At 40.1% G+C, this 18,234-nt stretch overlaps 1 protein-coding gene across 3 annotated transcripts in view; it reads left to right on the forward strand.

Annotated features, from left to right (window-relative positions):
- Positions 1–18,234, forward strand: part of MSRB3 (methionine sulfoxide reductase B3) — a 75,257-nt gene that overhangs the window by 22,675 nt on the left and 34,348 nt on the right. For all 3 annotated transcript variants that reach the window (XM_015855672.3, XM_015855704.3, XM_085514493.1), the window contains 3 exons: positions 2,821–2,929; positions 4,733–4,810; positions 14,331–14,359. In XM_015855672.3, the coding sequence (XP_015711158.2) occupies positions 2,821–2,929; positions 4,733–4,810; positions 14,331–14,359 (216 nt within the window). The remainder of the gene's footprint in view (positions 1–2,820; positions 2,930–4,732; positions 4,811–14,330; positions 14,360–18,234) is intronic.

Raw genomic sequence — 18,234 nt, forward strand, 5'->3', positions numbered from 1 at the left:
GTTGTTGCTGCTAGCAGTTAAGTAGTGAGTGCAGCTACCTGAATGGGGCTGTTCCTTACTGCTGAGGGCTGGACTGAGAGATTGCCTGTATGATTTGTAGCTCAACCTCAGCTTTTTGTTGCTGTGTGCTCTATTAATCTGGAAACCTGGAAAGTCCTTTGTTGGGTCAGGTTGTAGTTTACCCCAGTGCAGATTAGCAAGATTCCCCCACAGACATAAATACTTGTCTGTATTGTAAAACAGGCAGTTAATTATTAAAAACAGTGGGGAAAAATCTTTTGTAACATGCTCTCAACTTCTGATCTATGTCATGGATCAAGTGGCATCTAGACATTTCCTAGTGAGTAACAGCGAGCCTGCTGGTTGAAGAACACTGCATTTTTGAGAGAGAAATTATTCAAGGAGAGCAAAGAGGGAATGCTGGCTGTTCTGCAAAATGTTCAGCATTTCCCATGACTTTTTGCAAAGCAAAGATACCCTTAGTTTGCTTGTTTGAAACAACTGAAGAGCAAATGGACTTTCTGGAAGAAACAATTGGGAGACGTTTTTAAAAGCGTGGTGTTGGTCTGTAGGATTCTTTGCTGCTCTCTAGACCAGTTCTTTGATACTGCAATATCAGACGAAAGAGCAGATCTCAGTTTCCTTCTAAGCAGCGAAGAGCAATGCACAACAGTTATTTATGTAATGCGTGTGCTTCCTTTCCCTGCTAGCTCTGCTTTGAAGGACTCACTAGTCCTAGAGCCCAGCACGTTGTGAGAATAAAAACCTCCAAAGTCTGACATCTTTAAATAAGCAACCAAACGTTATAAAGAACAAACCTCACTTACAGTTAGGAAACAATATTTACATTTAAGGTTGAAAAGCCAGGATGTAGGAAAATTTTGCTAATTTGGAAGGTGACCTTTAAGTGCACCAAAACCAAATAATTTGTAAGCTATGGCACAGGGCACATTCCTGCAAAATTTGTGTGAATACTGCTTTAGTGGTTCTTGAAAGACAAACAAAGAGACCTGGAATGAAATCTTTATCCCTCTCCCAAATAAGATTGGAGCTAACAAAGGCGTACAGCAGCGCTCTTTCAAAGCTTGCCATTAAAACGCGGGTTGTGCAGCGCAGCTAATGAGAGGGCTCAGAGTGGAAAACAATCTGTTTTTAAGAATGTTTAGATCAAAAGTAATTTCTAATTTATGAAATAAAGTCGCTTTTCAATACCTTCCTTTCACTAGTAAAGCTTTTTATGTTTGCACTATTTACTTCAATCAGATGTTTTCAATTTTACTTTTTTTTTCTTCCTGAAAATACTTCCTAGGGTTACTCGGTAGTGACCAACAGCATTATTCTTTTTCTCTCTCCCCTACTCACCCACCCCCACACGTTTAAAAAAAAAAAAAATGAGAAAAGAAGAGGGGGAGGAAGAAAGAAACATCTTTTCTTAAATGATTTGCAAGCATCTGTGCTTTAAGCTACTTTTTATGAACACTCCTTAGTAATGACTCAAGGTAAAAAAGCAGAAAAGCATCCAATGTTAGGAAATTGCAATCCAATACCATGTAATTTAAACCTGCCATTGCCTCTCCTGTACTAAATGACATACAGATGGGTAGCTCTGTTCCCTCTACTTTGGGAACACAATCGGTCTTTTTATGAGCGTATATACATTACTAGCAAAAAATATTTTTGTCGGGACTATTTATTTCTAATTGTATCATATTTTAATTACTGTCATTAGAGCGCTTTTCTCCTGCCATGCTTTGGCAGCTCATTTTTGCAAGTGATTATCCAAGTTATTTTAATATTTGGCAATTTCTCTTATTACTTTGGGAGTTTTCATTCAAAAGCAGCCTTATTGTTATTTTTCTTCCTTGACGTGATGTGCATCTTTTTGTGCCATGGAAATGTTTTTTACAGTAATCCCTATGTACTCCTTTTTGTGTGAATTAAGCAAAATACGAGATTCTCAGAGACAGGTAATTCCGATAGGAACCCTAATTTTTAAGGGAACTTTGTTGTTGAACCTGATACTTCTTACCGCATAAAGAAATGACCTGTCGCTCAGGGCTCCTATTAGTGCTTCAGCAGGGAAAAATACAGCTGCTACCATTATGAAGTGAAAGGACTGAGAAGCTACTGAACGTTAAATCAACCGGATCAGAATTCTAAAGATTGATAATTATTTTAAGCTACCTTAAACGGGTATGAAATTGTTGGACGCTGTGGCTGAACATCATATGCCCATTACCATAAGTCTCTGATATAGATGTCTTGTAAAGAACATTTCAGCCATAGTTATATATATATATATATATATTTATTTTGCAGCTTTCTTCCTTTCTTTCTTCCTTTCTTCCTTTCTTTCTTTCTTTCTTTCTTTCTTTCTTTCTTTCTTTCTTTCTTTCTTTCTTTCTTTCTTTCTTTCTTTCTTTCTTTCTTTCTTTCTTTCTTTCTTTCTTTCTTTCTTTCTTTCTTTCTTTCTTTCTTTCTTTTTTTTTTTTTCCCTTTCTTTTTATATGGCTGGAAAGCATAACTTTCTTGTGAATGATTTTGTGCGCAACAGTTTAGCGTATAACACACGGAAGGGCTTTGGCTGTAGCACATTGTCACTGCTCCAGTGGAATCACCTGGCTCTTGAGCAAAATTCTTTTTAAACTTGGATTTGAAAAAATAATCAGCTGCAGTTCAGCTGAGCCATTCTTCGTGCATTAGGGACTGGTCTGGTCATTGACAAGTGAATGCAGAAGCTATGCTGTGGCCGTCTGCCAAAGCAATTATTCAGGATTTAAGCTAAAAAGGCTCCTTCTCCCATATCCTCTCCCTTTGCAGGGTCATGTAGGGATAAAAAAGACTGTAAGGTGGTCTTTTCCCAGGAGGAGCTGAGGAAGCGGCTGACACCCTTGCAGTACCATGTCACTCAGGAGAAGGGGACGGAAAGGTAAGGCAGGGTGAGGGGAGAGCAGCCCTCAAAACGCAGGCATCCTTCTTGTCTCCCCTTCCTCTCGCTGGCGCTTCCTCATCCTCCCTGGCAAACTTTGTGTTTTTTTTTCCCCAGGAATTCTGCACTTGTTTACTAACCCCTACAAATTAACACCACCAAAAGACAAGCATCTGCAGCATGGAGGCCACGGCCAGGGGTCTTGTGTGACTTATAATGAACACTGTATGTCTTATAAAGTCTCAGGGCTTATGTTTAGAGTCTGTTTTTAGTTTACTACAAAATGTGTGGAAGTAATAGCGGTTTAGGTACACTTCTTGGAAGACATCACAGTAAGCAGAACCACGAGGGAAATGGCCCCGTGCCAGGATGCTGAAGTTTTGAAGGTGGTCATTGTAAGTATAGACATTTTGGCTGCAGAAAGAAGGTAGCATAATTTAGTTCTTTTCCACCCCGCTCCAATTTCTTTTTGAAGCACATGTGGAGAAGGTATTTATTGGCTCATTTGTGGTTGGAATGTCAAAAATTTTCAATAACTGCCCTCACATGGCTTTAGTCGCTGGAAGCCAGCCCTGAATCCTGCAGGAAAAAAAAAGGACTTGCTTCCAAGACTGTTTTTAGTGAATAAAGTCTCTCTCAGCTGATTCCAACACGAAGGTAACTTGCCAAGGCCTAACCATTTTTGTTGTCCAATTTATACCATTGAGCTTGGCATAAGGCCCCGGCTTTACCTCCGATCCAAATGTACTAATGATGTAACCGCTTGTTTTCATTCATGACCTGAAAGGGCTCTTCACCACACATGGGGTCCCGCTTAATAGGTGGCACTCTTCCCGACGGCATGCTGTTTGCTGGACATGCCTAGTGGGCCGATCCCCTACTCCCATCCCTTCGGCCCCCCCACTGCCCAGGCTGGCCAGGGGATGGGGACGGCAGCCCCCACTGCGAGGCTTTCCTGCCCCATGTCCCTCCCTCTTGTGTACAGGACCAGCAACGTGATTTAATGTGCACAAACAGTCGGAGATAAGGTCATTCTTAAAAATCCTGTTTATAAAAAAAAAAAAAAAAATTAAAAAAAAATAAATTGGACCTCATAAAAAGGGTGAAAGGATAATAAAAACAAGCTGCGGAGCACATAGGCTTTTTGTTGGACTAGCACAGCTGATTCGTATTAGATGAATGACCTCCTAGCCTTTTAGATTGTTAACTTAGAAAAATATTCCCTTAAAGCTGTAATATTGCTTTTCGGCTACAAATATTAGGCGAATGCAGCTTGAAATCATGGAGCAATTATTTCATTTTCAGCTACAATACTTCTGTTGCCCTGGCAGCTCATCTTGGATGCACCACGCACTGAGTCTTCATTATCATCTCAATGGCAGACACCCAAGAGCTTTGCACCTCTCATCTGAACTCATTGCTAAAACATTTCCTAAAGGCATACCCTCTTGCAAAGAAGAACATAGGATGAAGCTAAATTTGAAACCATCCGTGTTTACTAAACGTTGCATTTCACTTCCCAAATGTAGGAAGATGCCAGTCTTTCTCATTTTTGTTGTTCTGTCCTTTGAACTGTGTGACAATTTGCTTCCTCTTTCATGATACGTAACACCTGAAGCTAACTAATGAGGATATTCCCCTTTTCCTGTGCCTGCTTCATTTGCTGCATTTAATACAAAACAACTGCAAACTTTTAGTTTTCTTTTTTTTTCCTTTAATATTTTTCTAAACTCCTACCTACTCTAATAATTGTAAAAGAAATCCTCTATTTCCTTTTAAAATGTAGTGTTATTGTTTTCCCAGTGCCTTTGAGGGGGAGTACACACATCATAAAGCTCAAGGAATATACAAATGTGTTGTTTGTGGAACTCCTTTATTCAAGTGAGTATACTAACTGTAGTTTTGAGATTACTGTCTCTTAGTTTATGTGCTGTGTTCCAGTATAATCTTGCATATATTCCGGTATTGACGTAGTTGTGTAAGGAAGTATACGTTGTTCAAATTGATAAAGAGTACAAGAGAAGCACTGTAATTAATAATGTTATAGTAGAATAATAAATACACAAAGATAGTAAATAAATAAGGTAGCAGATTTCATAGTAAGATAACACTGTACTAAAATAGGCATTTTGACTAAAATCTATATGTATATGTATTTCTTTTTCCATATGCATCCATGCCAACTTATAATACGGTATTTTGGTGCTCTGATAGCGCCAAGTTCTGGCCGTTAGCATTACTAGGTGGCAGCTTTAAGATCTGGATTCTGTGTGGCAATGCTGCATCCGTGCTACAGCATTGTGTCCAAGAATGGAGAAATAAGCAGATGCTTTTTTAGAATTCAAGCAGTTAAGCAAACAAAGCCCAGGAAAATGACATCACTTACTGGATTTTCATCCATCCCAATTAACACGCGCAGAGAGCTGAGTTGGAAACTGAGGCAAGGATTAAGAAAGACATCATAAATTTTGTGTCTTGCGTGACAAATACTCTTTAGAAGTACTGTGGGAATTACAGCTCTAAATTTGGTGGTAGAAGCAGCGCTGATTGAATTTTCTCAATCACTGCATTGTTCTGCCCCATTTCTGTTGTGTATTTTTTTTCACATTTTTGGCCACTTGTCTTCATTCGGATGAAGATTTCCATTTCTTGCTTGTTTTTCCCTCAGTTCACATCATCTCAGCCCTCTCACTTGGAGAGGCACCTTCACAGCAGCACGAAGCGGGATGGCCAGGGTAGTGTATGGAAAACTGGGTCGGTAGTAGGTTACGAAGGAAAATAAAATTGATGTAGCTCCAGAATCACAAGATGTGGCAGGGATAGTTTTTCTCAAGAGACTGTCTGTAAAGATGAGAAAAGCACTTCATCTCTGTTAACTTTGATTTCTCTGTTAGATGACCTGCAGAAACTTTAGTAATGATGTGAATCTTTTGAGTTGGAAAACTGATCATTATGAGCTCAGCCAAGGCAATATTCTCATGTCATGTGTTATTGTGGTGCTTGGCTTGGGGTAACACACTGGGGTCTAAAGGCTCCAAAACCTGTTTTTCTACTCTGCCACTTATACGTCCCCCTGCTTACTATAGCTAAATCTTTGTGGGGGAAATCCTGGCTCTGTTGAAGTCAATTCACGTTTAGCAAATGAATACAATGGAGCCAGGATTTCACCTTGTACCTTCAAGACTGGCTTCCTTTCTGTCGTCTGCTGGAGAAAGAGTAATTTCTTTTGTAAGGTGAGATTTGGACAGCAGTAGTTTGCATCAATGAATGTGAACTGCTTTCCAGTCACTTTCACAATCCATTTCATATGGGAAAAAACTGCAACAGGAGACTTACTTGTGATTATCTAAAAGCCAGTATGCTTTGGCATAGTCGACTTTTGTAAGTTAAAGGTAATGAGTTGGATTTCCCTCTGTGAAAGGAGCTATATGGAAATGTCCCTGTTTTCAGATTCTCTTTGAGGCTCCCCATGGATTTTATGGGAGGAGAGAGGAGGAAAGAGGGAAGTTGTTTTTTATTTTTAATAACTCCCAGGCCAGTGGGCACCTGAAAAAGCCTTCCTCATTGTGTCCCAAGCCTCCCAAGCCTTTGTGTTGCTTTACGCCACCGAGCTCTCACCACCTTTGAGTCCTGCTGGTTCTGCTGACATGACTGGCCAAGGTGAGAACAAATGGAGAGGGCTGTAGGGGCCCATCAGTTTTGTTTGTGGGGCCAGGTACAGCCGCAGAGTTGAGGTGTGATGGGTGCTCTTTCAGTACTGGTGCAATCACTGCAGTATCAGCAGGAACTCTCCTAATCTGTCTTTTTGCCTGCAAGATCCATGGAGGGTATTACACTCAGCACCAACAAAACTGGCTTTAGCACTTAGAAGACAATTATTTTTCAGCTAGAGAAGATACGTTCCTGTGTCCTGGTGCCCCCTCCAGCCCTACCAACTAAAGTGAGGAGGAAGCATAAATTAGGGAATGCAAAATGTGTGTTGCTTTGTAAATTTTCTCCACAAAGTATAAATCACCAGAATATTTGCTTTGGAGTAAGGAGGTAGGACAACACAAAGAAAGGCCATTGCCCTAGTTAAAATGCATGCAAGTGGTTTTTAGTTTTATCTTTTTTTTCTTTTTTTCTTTTCCTTTCTTTTTAATTTCCAGATAGTCATCTGAAACTCGTATTTCCATTTGGTTCTCATTGGGTGTCCATTAATTTTTTTCTTCATGTCGTTGTAATCTGTAAATATATATATTTGGACAATGGACCTGTCAGTTTAACCGGGAAAGGGACTGAAGCTTCAGCAGTAATATTAACAAACTTCAACTTTTAACATTTCTGATTTACGTTGTTTCATTACCATGTGACACACGAGGTCAGGGAACACATGAATTTTACACTCCAGATGAAAGACCTGGTTTTTGGTATGTCTTTAAAACAGAACTCTGTCTCTATCACAGGAAAGATAAAAGAAACAATTAGGAATTTAACATCTCTTCATCTACCTACTTGTACTAGTGTTATGAGAAACCTCCCAAGCTTTATGGAGAACATGCTTTAACTTTTTCCACAATCAAAGGTGGCTCACGCATAAAATCCATAATCTTGCCATTGAATCTAATTACTCCATTTCTGAACTTTCACGCCAGACAGTCTCCTACGTCCCAGTACAGCTGCCCAAAGAAAGCAATAAATGAGAGAGACAATAAACTAATCTCAAGTATCTCCTTTTCTGCAAGTCAGCCCATGTGCGGTTTTATGTTACACTGTGTTACACCCCAGTCCAGCAGGCTTATGCTAAAGGCAGCGGCTCAGCCCCGCACCTTCCTCTAGGTGGGTTCTTCATGGCTTCCCCTTCACTGCACGTTGATCCAGCAGAAAACTGAGCTACCAAGAAAAAAACTCAGTGCCTGTGAGCTGAATTCTCCAGTGTTCATTCTTTGTGTACTCTGCAGCAGTAGTGCTTGCTTCCATGTCAGTTTGCAGAGAGCCACCAATGGCACGGGTAAATTCAGTGTTTTCTGAAGGCTGATGATATTTAAGGATAGCACCTACTTCTTTTTTGTCAAGGAATTGTCTTGTATTCTCTGCTAGAATATCATTCTGCCCACTGCCATGGCAAGCAGAGGTTAGAAGGGGCCTGCATTAAACCTTCAGTTTGCACTATTACCATAGGAGAACAATATTCCATATTTAATAAGCTACAGCCATGTCCTTTACCATATGCAAGACCGTGTGAGAAAGGCGTGGAATATATAGGTTGAACTGGGAAGCTGAGGAGAATGACTTCCCTTTAAAAAAGAAATATTATTGTTGTGTCAGTTTCCAATTTTTAGGGCCAAGGGAAGAATTGCCAAGTCTTAATAAATCACCCACCACTGCCTTTATTGCTTCCTGGAAGGAACTCTCGGTAATGGTGTTGGCTATTCTGAACACGTGGTAGGAGAAACAGGAACACCCGTATTTATGTCATGTTTTCATTCGGTTTTCAATGAACTTTATCTGGTCTTCCCAACATCTCTCAGGCAGCTAAAAGCAAATCAGGAGAAGAGCAAAGCATAGTTGTGTGATGCTGCCATTAGAAAGGTATCCCTTTTCTCCATTACATAAGGGGGGATTTCGGTCATTTGGCTAGGTCTATAGCTTTCTTTTCACTACTGGGGCAGATCAAATGACAAACCAGCACTTGCCATCTAGCCCATATGAAATGCTTGCTGTAGCATCTCTGACAAGATATAATAGGTCTAATAGACCTGCTGAAGCAACCTCATCCATCCAAACTGGCTCTCAGTTTCCTTATAAAATTTCTAGTTTTGTGTGTCAAAACAAGGAGCTTCCTTTTAATAAAACTCAGAATAAGTAAGCTTTTGCTTGTATAGGAATCAGCCAGCAGGAGTGATATCAAACAGTTCTTCCTCCAAACCCAAATCTTGGGTCTTATATATCTCAGAGGAGCTTCAGGATCTGAAAACTTGTAAGAGCTGATGCAGCTTTTTGTGACTCTCCCATAGAAAAGGGTGATGTATTTATAAAGACCAGTGAAGTTGCTATCAACAAGCACTGGTTTCCTCTTGCTCTATTAATTTAGGGTAGAAACCAGCCTTGGTTTTGAGACTGTTGTGTCTTTGCTTTGAGTCTTCTGGGCAGCAAATGGTTGTGTGCTCTTAATCACCTTGACTGAAGTTAGAATAGCACAGTGTTTGTCATCCTCAGAGCTGTCTGAACGAGACTGTCTCCAGCAGGGCAAACAAATGCAGCAAGATGAGGGATCTCATTGTTCACAGAAGAATTTTCAACAAGTATGATTTCCGAAAGGCAAAGGATTGATGTAGATTTTATAGGATGTGGGAATTAAGGTTCAAAAAAGAAGGAACAGAGGACTTCAAATTTACCTCTTTAGATATTTCAAAGTCTCATTGAGACAAGCCTGGGGAAACTGCTTCCATTTACTTATTGCTGAGTGTTGCTGAATTGCAAATGTCTGTAGAACATATTAAGAAATTCAAAGAAATAAATATAAAGATTTCCGTAACCACAGAAATATGAATAGATAATTTCCATTGATTTTACTGTAAAGTTTCCTTTTATTGTCCATCATTTTTAAAGTCTGATATCTAATTTCCCTTATATGAAAACACACTGCTTTGTACTGACTGCTTATCAGTCCCACAGCTTGGAGAAGCAAATTTCAGCTGGTCTTAATCTACCTTATGCCTTACTGTGTGCATATGTACCTGAAATAAAAGTTAAGTACGGTGGATTGTTATGGATTATGAATACAGAAGTGCAGACTTCTATATTTACCTATTTTTAACTCTCATTTTAAAGCAAACTCTGGAAGAGCTCACCCACAGAGTACACACTGACTAACATGACGTTCAAATGCTCTTTTTGAATCTTTTCATCAGTATGCAGAACAGAAATTCTCACAGCCTGCATCGGCAGCGAATCGGTCTTTTTTTTCCTATAGCCTAGGAAAGAAACATTAAAAATACATCAGTAACAAGGCTTCCTAGGGAAATGTGGCTCACAGGATCGTGCTGTCCGTGTGTCAATCCTTTCTCAATAAGAAAACCTTATTATTTAATCTACTTGCCAATTTCAGCCAAATTTGACAAGGGAGTGGATATTAAACCTCAGTGATATTAAGTGCTTCAATCTTTTGTGAAGTCAGGAGAGAGATCGCATTCATGACCTCTCTGAGGAGAGACCTGAGCAAGAGTTCAGCTACTTTATTAGATTATTCCAGATAATATTATTATAAATAACATATATATTATTGTATTATACCAGAGAATTCACATGAGGGTGGAAAAGAGAGAGCCATTATGCATGCCCAGAACTGGGAAGTGCCTATGAGGAGTTTCACCTTATTAGGCACTTTGGTACCTGTCCCCTGGCCATAACGGGGCTGAAGCTCAGCTTTGCTTCTTCTGCTGCCTTGGTCCTTAACACTCCTCAGATTCCCTGATGATGGGGGTCTTGTAGATTCCTAGGTAGTTACATCAAGCACTCATTCTTACATTGGAATACTTCTGTGTTTTTCCTTCTGGAAGATTGCCTTGCTGCCTGGGGCTTGGGCTCATGAGTAAGGTCAGTGAGTATGTCGAATCGATAGTTGACTTTTTCAGGAGAGATGAGCTGTGTCCATACCTGTGAACAAAATGGATGAAAGCTGGTCCTAAAGGCAGGTGTCAAGACATGGTTGGTGTTTGTTGGCCTAAATTCTCCTCTGCTCCATAGTGGAGCACTATGGTCTTAATGCTGCTCAAGGAGATGGTGCCTGGCCTGTGCAACCCTGTGCCTTGCCTTTCCCTGCCCAGGAATGTGTTGGCTCTCATAAGCATGCTTTAGGCCAGCACAGAGTCCACCAATGTGCACACAACTGAGCACTTCTGTCCTGCCCTTCTTTATCTTAGCAGCAGTGCTGTAGCCAAGAAAGCTGATGCTTCAGCTTAGTATTTTCTGTACTTTTCCACAAGCCCACTCTCTTTCGTACTACTTGGCATCTAGAGGATCTGGTTTATGATGCCTTTTAAAAGACCTAGGTCCAAATCCTTCACCTTTTCACAGTACAGACAAATTATCTGTCTTTATATTTTGTTGTTTGTGATGGATTTAACCATCTCTAAGGTACTTAAAAGTATTGTGGTACCTTGTCCTTAGATAATTCTTTCCAATAGCTTCCTATTTCCTTGTCAACTAAGTTATGTTAATTGAGCTACTTAGCAGTTATATTTCTGTGTGTTGTATGTGTCTGAGTCATATCACAGTTGGAAAAGGAAAGCACTTGGTAATTGTCCCCTTGTTCTTTTTGTTCACATACAGATTCCTACCCAAAGATATTTCTGAATAATTCCTTGACTTTCAGAATATTTCCACAGGACAAATGCATACAAAATATGCACAAATATGCTGTTTTTTCAAAATTTACCTTGCAGTGTAATGAATGATAAAAAAACAAGTTTGTGAAGTGCCTGGCTATATGGAGGGCATCTTATCTGGTGGGATGTTTAGGTTGGATATCAGAACATGTACGGTAATAACAAAAAATGCACAGATTTTTTTTTCCTGTCTTTTATGGTACTGAAAGTATAAATGAAACACACTGGATATTTTTGTTTGTAGTAGAACATGCCTTTGGAACTTACTTTTAGCATTTAACTACATTCTATTTATTGGCCCTCTTTTTAGTTGCAGATTTTTAACACCTATATGGAGTTAGTTTCTGATACATTTGCCTACTGTGCTATAAAGAAAACAATCTAAAGTACCAAAAGACGTAGGGGAGAAGTTCTGGTTCCTCTGAAACTGATGGAAGTATTATTATCTTCTTCCACTTTCCTCACCTTTCTGACATCTAACCATTTCTACAACACCGTGCCTTAAACTTTGCATTGTTTTCCCATGGTGACACGATGTCCATGACAAAGGTTAAGGCCATCAGTGGATCCCAGTGCTACCTCCCATGTTGTATTTTCTCTCATAGCCGTTCTGCTGTTACCAGACAAAGTTCTATTCATTTATCTCCCCGTATCGGTTTCCTGATTTGCTGTCCAGTAATTTATGACTGCGTGGAGCTTTGGTGCTCATTACGCTGCTCGGTGACCCTTGTGACCCACCCTCCCCCCCTCACCTACTCTCTGCCATCTTAGCCCCTGGGCTAGTTGTTACTGCTGCAAGATGGAGGGCCTCTGTCCATGCCAAGGTGAATGAAAGGTCACCAGCCCCATCTTGCACAGCTTTCAGCATGTGGCATCATGGGTCAGTACAGTGGCTGTGCAGTGCTGTATCATGAAAGATAGATACTTCTGCAGAAGAAAAAATAAGCAGCAAAAGGCATGTACTACTGAAGACCAAGCAACCCGTCAGGATACAGTCATAGAATCATTAAGGTTGGAAAAACCTCTAGGATCGTCAAGTCCAGCCATCAGCCCAACACAGCCATGCCCAGTCACTGTCTCTGGTGGCTGACACTTAAACAGAGCTCTGCTGGAAACTCTCCTTGACTGAAGAAAATTGAAATGTCAGTTATTTCTTTTATTCTGCATCAATAGCTGTTGAGGGCTTTTGTGCAAGGCCGAGGCCTGCAGAGGTGTGAGCAGGGGGTGTGAAGTGTTGCCTACAACTTCATCAGCAGAGTGTTCAGGTACAAGGCACCACTTGCCTGACACACACCTTTTGTAGGGTGAGAACTTCATTCCGTGTGTAAATAGAAGCTGAAATGCGTTACTGAATGAGAGTGTGATTGGTGGCTGGGCAGTTGCTGCTGGTGGAAGTTTGAAAGGCATTTCAGCATCAGTGCTTTTGATGGTTCTCTGTCCATTAGAAAGTTAAACTGCAAATTTTCCCTTCCATCTTTTCACCACTTGAGCTATAGTCAGAATATAACAGACTGCATACTGGGGGAAGGCAGAGATTGAGCAGGAAGGGAGAAGGAAGTTGTTTCTTTTCTGATGGTTTTAGCTGCTTACACCAATAGTGCTGGTTGTTTCACTTTTTCATCAGGATTGATCTGATTGTAATTTTTTGCTGCAGCGTAGATCATTAGTAAGAGTATTGTGATGCCAATTACATAAATATAAATATAATATACAAAATATATAGAATGTGTGAAATGCACTGGCTGGTATTTGCATGCACGAGCTTATAAACTGTTGATTCTGCTGGTATTTGTTTTTTAAAGGACCGTAACTTCCAAAAATGCATCCTCTCCCTGCTGCAACATACAAAGATCCCCTTAGATAGTTCCCCCTTGGAACTCCTGGGGAAACGCATTTTCCTGCCAATGTAATGTCCTTTAACGCGACTCCCGCAGGTCGGAGCTGGTGTCCCGCTGTGACAGCCAAAACCATGTGTACTGCTAGTTGTTAGGGGGCAATATGAACCTGATCGGAACATGCCCGCTAATTGGTTTGAGAGCGAGATATAGACAATGCTGTCTTATAGCAGATTGTGTAGATAGGCCTAGTCAGAGGGTTAATTCTGCTTGACAGCACATCAGCAGCATCTTGAGAGTAATTACCCAACTTAAGTTTTCCCACAGTTGAATTGAGATCTTCAAAGGCTTCTACATTTACAAGTATTATTAACCTATATCTGAAACATGATGTTCCCACAAGGGCTAATTTTTTTCTTCCTTTTATTAAATATACAGGTTATAGGGTTCATTTGCTAAGTGCTAAGCCCTTAGAAGAAAACAGCGCTTGTTAGAGAGAGAGAAATCTGTAGTGCACGACCAAAGCTAATGATGCATAATGCACACATCATTGTCTTTTTGCAAAGACTTTAAAACAAGTTAAAATTTAGGTCTGGCTCCCTTCCTCTCTCCCTCTCTTCCACCCCCTGCTTTCCACTTCTAGGAAAATCAAACCACTTATTCCTATGTGCAGAGTGAGTAAATTGAAGACACACACAAACAAAACCCTCCTAGGATGTTGTTCAATTAAGTGCAGATCATTGGATACAATACATATGACATTGATGAAATGGTATCTGCTTCAAAAATAGATTGGAAACATTCACGAATAAATTAAATCCCGTTAATGACTTTTTAAAAATGAAAATGAATGAAAACAATATTTATTTGTTAGGAACAACAGTATGTCATGAATAACGGCTTATAAGTTAATCCTGTTTTAAATTTACGTTCTATTTTCTGCATTCATTTTGCGATTCGTCTTTTAAAATATCTTCTTTGTAACAGTGTAAAAAGTGTAACAGTAAAAGCCCAAAACATTAAGAATCTTATTTATCTTTTGGGTTCAAATGCTATTGAATGCATTAAATATTAACACAGATGGGCAGATAGCCTTGTTAAATACGACTTTTGCTGGGAGGGTATCAGTCTGTCAAAAGGCTTTTAATGGCGTGGAGCAGATCTTGTAACTTGTGATCTTTTTATTTTCTTTTGCAGGTCAGAAACGAAGTTTGACTCCAATTCAGGTATGTTTAGATTTACAGTGTTTTGCTGAATGTACACTACTCAGGTTAATCTCAAAAGAGTAGTTTATCAGTTCAAGTTCAGTTTAGTTTTAAACAAACTGGGGTAGGTCAGTCTTAAAAAGGATCTTCATTTCTCACCCTCTGCAAACAGCGTCATTACTGTGAAACATTTGCTTTCTTTCCTTTCATTACATCCTGTCTTCTAACGTTTTCCCAAAAGACGATCGGGAAGATGTATCTCCTGACGGGCTTCAATTGATCCAGAAAAATTAGTGAACAAAAACTGATAACGCAGAATGAAGCAAATGGAGGACTGAAGTGAAGTTTTGAAAATGATCGCTGCTTGAAAAGGGAATGTTTTCCTTCCTGGTGGACAAAGACATTTCATGGGAATTTGAAGTCAGTGCAGCCTATCTGTCAGGAAACAGATGATTTGTCATCAAATTTTCATGACAGATGCGTGTACACAATGCATGCCAGACCAGTCTGTAGGGCTCTCTCTAGGAGGTTTACCAAAAGGCAATCTCTCTCAAGTTGTCTTTTTAAAGAATTTTAATGTGTTGTAGGGATTGAGAGGGAAGTGAAGGTCAGTCTAACAGGTTAATGTGTATCTAACCAGACAAAAAACGCAGCACAGCAAACAGAAGAACGGTTAGGAGAAAAACAGCTTCTAATAGCAGACTGTTACTTACTCGGTTAACTATTCTTGGGCACTCCCTAACGTTAAACAGTAGATTAAGAATAGGCTGTTGTCCTGAAACTGGCTGGAATGCCCAGCGCCTGAAACGATTGCTCTAAATTTATTTTTTGTTAGGATGGAAAAGACTTTGTAAACCCAAAGCCTGATATTATAGCAATCTTGTGTTCGGGCCAACCTTGTGTTTAAGTTATCTTCCATATGATTTGCTTAATGCGGTGGTTGTAATTGCTTATAATGATATGAATTTTACAATATATATTACTCAGATTATTTATGAAATAGCATGTTCCCTTTTATCCCAGCTGCAGCATGATTTGGGTTTGAAATGTGAGGTATTACTTTGCTTTTTCTTTCCGCACTAGATTTTATCTTTGGAACTGTATGGGAGTGAAGTCTACAGCAGGAAGCATTTATATAGCTAATTCCTACGGCTTGTATACTTGAGTCATCTTGCTTCTATTATGATTTTAGTCTGAGAGTTCAAGGTTACTTGAATGAACTATATGCTAAGATTGTTTCTTAGATCAGTTTTACAAGGGAGGATAGCTTCACACATTTTGTGCCGTCACCTCCTTTCCTTATTAATAAAGACACTAAGAGCATGGTGCGGAGCAGGATGTCAAATGTCTCACTTTTCTCCTAAGGAGAAAATGCTGTCTGCAGAACGTTGATTTGCTCAGCGGGTTAGGCTACAAACACTCTTCTGATGTTTGCTTTGAAGCAGCACTCCCACCATGTGCCGGTGCCCTTGGCCATGAAGGTGGGGCTGTGGGATCTCCTTGGGAGCACAGAGTATCCGTGCACTTTTGGCATCATCACTGCAATGGCAAATGCCTGCCCAGTAGATATCACCTCTCTTTCTGGGCTCTGTAGGCTGAATGTGAGCTCTTAAATGTCTCTTCTTCATCTGTGTGGGCCCCACAGGCTTTTTTCCCTTTGTATGGGCTCACATTCTGGTCACAGGCTGTCTTCTACCATTGCATTCCCAGAGGTACTGGAAAGCCTGGTTGCACAAGAACTGGCTGGCAAGAACTGCTCTGCATCACTGCTTTTCTGAGCAAGCATTGCTTGTACAAGGCCAGATGCTGCAATAGGAAATTTGGAAGTCAGGACCATTTATTGTAGATCACAAATGAAAAATGTGCAAATAGAAATGATCAGTGAAAGCCTCGAGATCTTCTCTGTCTCTACAATTTTTGCTGCTCCTAAGTATTCTCTGGACTTGCACCAGAATTCTCTACAGCAGGTGGTCGGCTAATTTTATTTTGCTGAGTGTTAACAGACACCATGGATGTCACCAGGAGTTTGATCCCTACCATGGGATGCCAGCCAGCTGCCCAAGGTTTGAAGGCTTCTCTCCCAAGTGCATGGCCGTGTGGGTGGCTCACAGCCCGGTCTGGGCTCTGGCTCTCATTCTATCCTTTGCCACAAATGTTATCCTTGGAATTGAGAACTACAGAGTTTTAATGACTTGGTCTTATCAGTGCTGCCTCTTTTGGTGTCACATCCAAGGATAGTTGTTAGAAGATAATAGAAAAAGCAGAAAGTTCATAACCTTAAAGTGCACTTCATAGCTGGAAACATCAAGGCTGAAAAAAACCTTTATCTTTGTGAAAAGTACAGCAGCCTGCCTTTGCAGGGATGGTGCTCAGTTCTTCCGCAGAGCTGCTCTTGATGGCCAGATTGTATAAGCACTTTTAGAGTTTATCTTTTATTGCCAGAAAGTGGAAGAAGCAGAGACATGGAGACACTGAGCTCAAGTCAACATGTATCACCCAAATAAAGCATCACTGTTTTTGTTTCTCCACTAAACAATTTGCCATCCCATTCCCCAAAGCAGACGTTAAGCTCAACCCTCTTGCTGGTCCTGGGCAATCAGGAGAGTTGAGGCAGCGAGAGGAGGGATGCATTGGTGGTGACAGAGAAGCATCTTTGTAAAACAGTCTCTTTCTTGTATGAGGGGATGCGATGCCTTGTGTAGCACCATGTTCTGCATAATGCATGCCTTTGAGATGTGTGAACGTGATGTTGCTTTTAAAAGGGTTGCTGCCATTTGAAACCAGTGACTCTACATTTACATGACCTTGAGTCCCTTGGAGACACCATAAGGTACTTTCATGTCCCTCACTTTGTTTCGAGTTCCCCAGACTGTGATTCCTGAGTAAAGCAACAGTCCTGCAAACGGACACAAGCATGCTTTGTATGAGCGTATCTCATGTTACTCAAAACAGCTCAAGTGTTGAACCTGAGAATGAGATAATTTCATTCTAGAACGAGTATTTTCCTGCAGGGAGCTGTTCTACAACCTGTCGCATGCTCTAAATTAACCTTAATGTTAATTCCAGTTAACTTGCAAGTCTAGATGTGCCCCTGTTAAACATTTATCAATGCTTATTGTACTTCTCCTTCCTAGAAATACGTGTGAAGTATAGAAGAGCTGAAAGAAGTCTTTCTAAAGCAAGTACAAAGTCTGGGATACAGCTTTAAAAGTGCCCAGTAGGCTCACTGTAAATGAAACCTTGGAAATATTGTTCAACACTGAAATATTAGGCAAACATTGTCAAAAGAAGATTAATTTGAACTTGAGAATTAACTTAAAAGAAGGCTGTAAAATTCCTATAGTGGTGATCGGGATTTATCATATAAATAGCTATAACATCTGTAGGGGACGCACATTCTTCATATCAAGACTAACAGTTCCATCTGAGAAACTTTTTTCTCTGCTGACTTTATAAGTCTAGCTGGCAGAGTTTCTGTCTCAGAGGCCGGGGGATTAGCTTCATGCTGTTAGAAGATCTTATGAAATGAAACAATTTTGCTTTCCTGTCATAATATGATGGATTTCCCTGGTACTGAAAATAGATTTTTCTAAAAAAGTACTTGAAAGCGAGAAAGGTTGTAAAAAAATAAATATATATATATATAGTTTTTCTCAAAATTTGTGAAGGAACAAAGTAAACCACAGAAAGCACAGCTGTATCAATTTTGTTCCAATTATGAGTATTTTGGGAGCGTCTAAAACGCTTGTAGTGTTATGCGCTTGGTTGGCAAATTGTAAAGGCTCGCATTTGCTTTTGGTACAGAGCAATACAAGGCTGATAAGAGCGAATTTAAAAATATAAGAAACATCTTGGAATATTAAGCTAAGGAATTTATTTATTTTTTAATTAAGATA

This window comes from Coturnix japonica, chromosome 1, assembly GCF_054131305.1.
Source record: "Coturnix japonica strain WE chromosome 1, WE-NBRP24, whole genome shotgun sequence".
Taxonomy (NCBI): domain Eukaryota; kingdom Metazoa; phylum Chordata; class Aves; order Galliformes; family Phasianidae; genus Coturnix; species Coturnix japonica.